Source organism: Pocillopora damicornis, chromosome 2 (assembly GCF_964200805.1).
Source record: "Pocillopora damicornis chromosome 2, jaPocDami1.2, whole genome shotgun sequence".
NCBI classification, from domain to species: Eukaryota; Metazoa; Cnidaria; class Anthozoa; order Scleractinia; family Pocilloporidae; genus Pocillopora; species Pocillopora damicornis.
Window position 1 is genome coordinate 1,250,001 of NC_142671.1, and position 7,108 is coordinate 1,257,108.

General features: G+C 37.3%; 1 protein-coding gene across 1 annotated transcript; it reads left to right on the top strand.

Annotated features, from left to right (window-relative positions):
* Positions 1 to 1,074: 1,074 nt before the first annotated feature.
* LOC149049452 (CD59 glycoprotein-like) lies at positions 1,075 to 2,991 on the top strand. Its single transcript, XM_089195022.1, has 2 exons — positions 1,075 to 1,234; positions 2,478 to 2,991. The coding sequence occupies exons 1-2, from the start codon at positions 1,189 to 1,191 to the stop codon at positions 2,801 to 2,803; spliced, it is 372 nt and encodes a 123-aa protein (XP_089051148.1). The 5' UTR covers positions 1,075 to 1,188; the 3' UTR covers positions 2,804 to 2,991.
* The last annotated feature ends 4,117 nt before the right edge of the window (positions 2,992 to 7,108 follow it).

Sequence of the window (7,108 nt, forward strand, 5' to 3'; positions counted from 1 at the left end):
GTCAAATATGTAAGATAAATTCGTGGAGTTGTTTTAGAGACAGCTCAAGCTTTGAAAGAGGCAAATGTTTGATAGAAAATGAAATTCTTGCAACCCACTTCATAGTTACCTTATTCAAGGATCAAAAGTGTCTGATGCAACTGACAAGTTTTCATTGGTAAAAGATTTTGTGAAATCAATATTTAAAAGTTTCCATAACAGCTCTGACATCTTAGCGTGGACTTTTGTAAAATCAAGAAGACAGGTGAATTTTGTTTCAAAAACGTTTTATGGAAAATAAGCGCGCGCCTGTGAATAATCGGTTAACTTCAATAATTGTGACATATAATTTCCTGAAATTTCTTTCGGTCTCTTTTTGAAACTTACCCTTTCAAGTTTGAATTAACTTAACATGTATCAAAGAAGCTTCTTATAAAGAACAGGTACACCTGTAACAACCCGATGTTAAGAGGATAATTTTCACGCTGTCTTCAGAACTCGCGAGTGAGACATCGTGAAAAATTCAAGTTGCCTTGAAATCAAGGTTGTTTTGAAAATGCGCCAAAAATGTTTTTTGAAATCAAGGTTAAAATCGGCCTTAATTTTTGAGGTAAAATTCATGAGCTGTCTTAAAATCAAGGTAAAATTTTTTAAAGACACAAAATGCGTCATCTTTAGGATAGGACTCGAGTTGAATTCAAAAGACGACGTTCGATCCGCCATAATGGCGGGCAAGTATGGGCAGATCAAGTGCACTTTCCCGTTTTTTGCTTACAAAAATAACTGGAACTTTTTATTTAATATCAATTTCGTGATTAAGAGCCTAAAGCAAGACTTCATGCCAAATTTCAGCCAACACAATTGATCAAAGTGGCCGACGAAAGCTCGCAAGTTATACTCTATCACACTTATTAAGCTCTTGCTCGTGACAGAAAATTAACTTCCTGAATTCTCGGAGAGGCTGCATCTTTCTTGGAAGAAAGACGCGCATCACTCAAACGATTACAAGCCCGCCCATGAAATGTGATTGGTTTCAAATAATGACAGATGGCTTATTGTAGCGTGCTTTATTGATTGGATCTAAACTTAATTCTGTTAGGAAAAGTAAAGGTTGGTCTTTTAACTTCGACATAAGACGTCCCATTTTAGTGCTCAAACTATTATTTGGCGTCCCAGACGAGAAGAAAGGAGAGGCATTCAAGTTGTAAAATGAAGTTGCTTTTCGTTGTCACCTTTTTCCTCTGCATTTCTGTTGGTAAGTCTGAGCGCAACCCATACTTTTTTTAAGGAACAATTTTACCGTTGCTAACTTGAAAAGCGTGTGTAAAATGTGCTCGCTCGGCTCTTGGCGTACAGCGAGCAGTAGTCGGTTTATATCGATTAGAATTGGTATATGTTACTCTGCATAAAGAAAATTGAGGGACTGGGCGCGATTATTTAAGGAATTTACACATTTACACTTAAAATCTTATAAAGCAACCAAGTTAATTTACATTGAGCCAGCGCCCATTTCTAGCGTGGGACATTTTTACCGGGCAAAGAAAATCTTAAGAAGCATATGAAATTCAGTCGATGACTAATTTACTCTGCATAAAGAAAATTGAGGGATTGAGCGCGATTATTTTAAAGAATTTCCCCTTTTACACTTAAAATCCTGTAAAGCAACCAAGTTAGTTTACATTGAGCCAGCGCCCATTTCTAGCGTGGGGCATTTTTACTAAGAAAAAAAAATCTTCAGAAGCATATGGAATTCAGTTGATGATTTATTGAACATCAAACTGACGTATTCCAAGCTTATTTTGAGTCCAAGCTCGTCAATTATGTTTTGCTCGCCATGGGAAAGCATTTTAATTGACAAATTTAAGATATAGAATAAAAAATTGCGCAACAAAGTGCTCCTTTGTGGATTCTTCAATTTTTTTTTCAGCAGCATTGTGTCGATGAAATTCTGCAGCGACAGCTACAGAATTCTTTGTTTTCCGTTTTATTTGAACATATCTTTAAAGAGGCCACTGTTAATTTTTTTATGGAGTGTAAATTTCGTTTTAGGCGTTCATCACCAAAGATGTTTCGAAATACGCTCACAGCGCGAATGTTTCAGAGAAGATGATGATGCTTAAGCTAAAACCATTCACTTTCCAGTGATTATTTCTCGTTCCAGCTGTGTCGCATTGTCGTCGTCACAACCCATCATGTTGAAGATAGAAGGACGAAAAACTACAATGCTACCCGATAAGGGAAAATTTTGGATAGCTAAGTCTTTTGTTCTCCTTTGTTTTAAAGAGGTAATTCTATGATGATTCATCTCAACTTTAACACAGGATCACGCATCCCATTGTTTTCTCTTGATAGGATCTGAAAATCTGTATGAATCAAAGTGAAAAGCATGCAGCTATTTCAATATGACTTTCGAAACAATTTCGCATAACATTTCATAACTGAAACTAGATCTGAAGAGCTGCCAATGAATTAAAAACATTTTTCTTATTCTACCTCAGGATACGGCTTGAAGTGTTACAAATGTGTGAGCACCGAAAGCTGGGATGACTGCAACGACATCAAAACAGAAATCGATTGTCCTGCCAAATACGATCGCTGCTATAAAGTATATGCAGACGTAAAAGTTAAAGGTGTATCCGTTGAAGAATATGCCAAAGGCTGTTTCACTGAAGATGAATGCAATACTGACCTGAGCTCTTTCTGTGAAGGCAAAGGAAAATGTAAACTGGATTGTTGCTCCGGTGACTTGTGTAACGTTCACACACTACAGAAAGTCAGCGCTGCTGCTCTTATCGCATGCACTTTAATGGCTTTGCTGTATTAGAATGAAAAGATGCAGTTTTCTTAGTTGTTGTTGAACTTCGTAGCTATAGACAGAACCTAATGCAGTTGTTATTAATATTTTTTGTATGTTTCCTTTTTTAAGCATTGCAAACAATACCTTTAACCACGTCTTATAAACAGATTATTTTGAAAAGCCGTTTCATTTTTAATAAATGGTAGTTTAATGTTTTTATTGTGATGATCTTTGCATAATTGTTACGTTACTTTTCTTTGAGAATCATTTCATTCAGTCCAAAAGGTGAAATCAAATCTAGTTCAGTTCAGTAACACTTCTCGTACATCTTGTCCACAAAACCTGTGTCTCATTGTATCATTGTTTCATAAAGTAGATGTTTTGAATAGGAAAGGAAAATGGCTACACTAAGGTCTCAGAGGAACTAAATAGGTCGGTTATTTGCACGAAGTCTAACCTAAACCGCGGTTTTTGGCAGGCAGTGAGTCTTACGTACATATTCTCTATAAGAGGGTTGCTTTTGGCCCTCTTGACACTTGTAGTATCAGAAAAGAGACTCTCAATGAATCAACGTAACATAACATGTTTGATCGACATGGCGACTCGTGAAAGCATGAGGTCCAAGCATGCTTTCCACTCCGATAGGAATATGAATCATCCGATGAAAGATTCAGCTAAATTAAAGGTAGTCTCAAACGTGAAGTTGTTAAACAACGGCTAAACTTCGTTTAAATAATCAGCCCGATGAATTTGAATTGCGCCGATTATTTCAATAACACTCATGTTCTGCAAACGTGATTGCAGAATTTTTCCTGACATAGTCACCGAATCTTTACGGACCCTGCAGTTGCTGGTCAACGGATCACAAAAGGACGACATTTTGTCAACGTTTGTTGAAGGCCTAAATGTAATAACTGTCCTAAATGTAATAAAGTCCTAAATGTAATAACATTTGGTCCTAAATGTAATAAAGTCCTAAATGTAATAACATTTAGTCCTAAATGTAATAAGCCTCTAATGCAATCGTTTAACTCCTTCAGTGCATTATTGTTATGGCGGACATCCACCTTGAGATGTTAAAGTGGCAGCTGTTGCACCAAAAAACCGCTGACCAGTATACATATCACACTACGGGCTCGCTGATATCAATGGGCTTCTTTTTACTTGCTGGACATAAGAAATATCAGCAGTCGAAGTATGGTCCTTTGAGCGGTTTGTTGATCGAGTTGGAAAAAATTATTTCCAGCCTAAAGTAGGCTTGTGCTTGGCTGGAAGCTCAATAAGATGGAATCGATTGGTACGTAATCATTAGGACTTTTTGGAAAAGAAATTTACTACAATTGATGATGAACTAGCATGTTATTGTTGATGTTATCGTTCGTGTGAAAGTCCTAAGTACTGATGCACCATTTTAGAGCAGTCTGAATGATTTCGCTGTCACATGTTAATCCAAAAGAAAAGTGTTATCATCAATAGTGTTACTGAAATTTTGCACATCTATGTTATTCAGTGTCAATTGATTTTAATGAAGCATTTGAGTTCGTTTTTAAGAATGACTACCTTGATTTATTCTATTTTGAACCTGGGATATTGCATTTGTAGCCCTCTATGGCTTTACTCCACCTCAGTAATCAGTTCATGTACCATATGACTATAAATGGAAACTGTTGAGCTTTCCTTTTTCATTCATCTATTTATCTATTCATTTTCTCCCCTCACGGCAGGGAGAAGAGATGAAGTCAAAAAATGAAATGTAGACTTGAGATCAACTGTAAAATATATGTTTTCCCAATATTTCGGTTCGGGAACTGATGAACCTGTCATAAGGGGATAAAGGAAAAAAATGAATGGTTTACCAGACCATCAACTGACCATCATGCGTTGAATGTTGTAGCTCAATGCTCTTGCGTGGAAAAAAGGCAACATGTCGAGACCTGTGATCGTGAAATGGAATAATATATGATTGGTCAGTAGATATCTTGCTCTGTAAGTATAGGAAATCGTTGAACGCGAGTGCATTTCGTGATTTATGGGCACGAGTGATGTTTTGAAAGTTCTCAAAATTGCACGAGCCGTAGGCGAGTGCAATTTGAGAACTTTCAAAACATCACGAGTGACCATAAATCACGAAATGCACGAGCAGGTTCATACGATTTTTTATTTATTATATTCTCGACAAAATTACTCCATCGCGCTACTCTGCACGCCTTACGTACTACAAAAAACACTTCAATGGGTTCCAAAATGCTCACATGTTTTATTTGAACCAATCAAAAATGTAATGTTGTGACAGGTAAATCAAGCGTGAAGTTCTTGAAAGTTTCTCAGAAAATATTACAAGCCGAACTCTGTCAGCCATTTTTTTATAAGTTGGTGTTTAAATTTGGCGCTTAGGGTTTCCCCGGTGTTTCCATGGCAACTTCTCCGTATTGCACTCTATAACCTCTATTGCACTCTATAACCTATTTATGCATTCATCATTGACCAATCAGAAACGCGATATTTTGTTGAGTATATAATAAGTCACTTTATCATATAGCTAGCAGCGCGCGCGGGCAAGATGAAGTGAATCCTGTGTTCTGACTGGCTACCTGAGCGGGCATGATGGGCCTACCCTCACCCGCTTTGGATTCCCCGTATTGACCCCACGCAAGAAAACTTACAAAGTTCGTAACTTTTGGACAATGTCGGCATATACATAGAAAAAAAATAAACGACCCTCTTGGGTTTATTTTGTTGCAAACACAGTTGGCTTTCACTATCGGTTCTCGAAATAAACAAGCCATTCTTGATTCTTATCAAAGCGAGATCTTTTTCTATACAATGAATCCTTTAATGATTAAGCCAAGAGAATACAAACTCTCTTGACCAAGCTTGTTCGGTCAAGATGACTGGATGTTAGCCTCGTTCTTTTTTTACCTTTTTTACGGACCGAGACTTCGTCTCAGTCCATAAAAACGCAAAAAAAAAAAAACAAAAAAAAAACTCGCCCAATATCCAGCCATTTTGACCTCACGCTTGGTCAATAACACTTATGAATATGTTTTATGCAGACCCATACAAATCTAGTAAGGAAAGACAGTACAAAAAATGCACTTACGAGCCCGGAATTTGTCTAACGTATAGGTCAGTGGACTTCCTTTTCCTTGTAATTTGGTTCATGAAGTGTTAACTCCAGCACTGATCACACAAGTATATCGTCAAAATCTGTTACACTTAATTAAGAGTCTGAGCCCATGATATAAAGAGAGCTATTGATCAGTGTTGTCATTGCTTTTGCGTCCGTCAATTTGATACCAAAAGCACATCAGTATAAGGTTTTGTAGCCAATGCTTCTCAACCTACGTCTTTAGCAAATAAAAAGACCCTGATTAATATCAGCGAGCCCGCAATATGCCATGAATACAGGTCAGAGGATTCTTTGGTGCAATAGCTGTCACTTTAACATCTCAATGTTAGCACAGTTAAACGATTGCATTGGAGGCTTATTACATTTAGGACCTAACGTTATTACATTTAGGGCTTTATTACATTTAGGACCAAATGTTATTACATTTAGGACTTTATTACATTTAGGACAGTTATTACATTTAGGACTTCAACAAACGTTTTCCAGGCTTTTTTTCGATGATCCCAATTTCAGCACTCCAAAGTTCTCAAGCAGTTCTGTCCTTGCACAGTTCACCGTGCGTAGCAAGAACTTTCCCCGCAATCACAAGTATCGTAAAATCCTGGCCCCATTCTGTCGTTATGTTCCCAAATTTATTTCCTGTTTTACAACATCACTTTTTCTTTCCTAATTTAGGGGGTTACAGGCGTGGAAACCAGTTAAAGCCTGCGTACTTTGCTCACATAACAATGAAATTTGTCGCACGCTCTGGCATTTGTTACTTCAAATGTTATTTTACCTATTTAATAGTTGATATTTTTTACGCAACAACCCTCTGGTGCTGACAAGAGGACTGCATAGTATCCCACGACCATGCAGTCCATAGCGCTTAGTTTAGAATATTTTCTCAAGCCACAAAAGGCCAATTCCACAAGGCCATTCCATCCTTCTAGAACATCTCGCTAACTTGTGCTTTTTCATGTGTTTCGAAAGAGATAGTAATATCGGCCTCAAACAACTCTACAAAACATATTAAACCCCGTGCTCCAGCATTAATTTTTCCCACAATACAGTAAACCCATGGCACAAAAATTCATACATTGAAAATGCTATTACATGCTTTAAGATTTAAAAAGACTACTTTATCGGATCCCGAAAATAACACTGAGAACAAAACTTATCGCACACAAGACCCCAAGTTTTCGCGCGAGACTTACGCAACT

Coding starts and splice junctions, on each gene's coding strand:
- LOC149049452 (XM_089195022.1), top strand. CDS start 1,189: ATGAAGTTGCTTTTCGTTGTCACCTTTTTCCTCTGCATTTCTGTTG. Junction 1,235..2,477: donor TTTCCTCTGCATTTCTGTTG/GTAAGTCTGAGC, acceptor ATTCTACCTCAG/GATACGGCTTGAAGTGTTAC.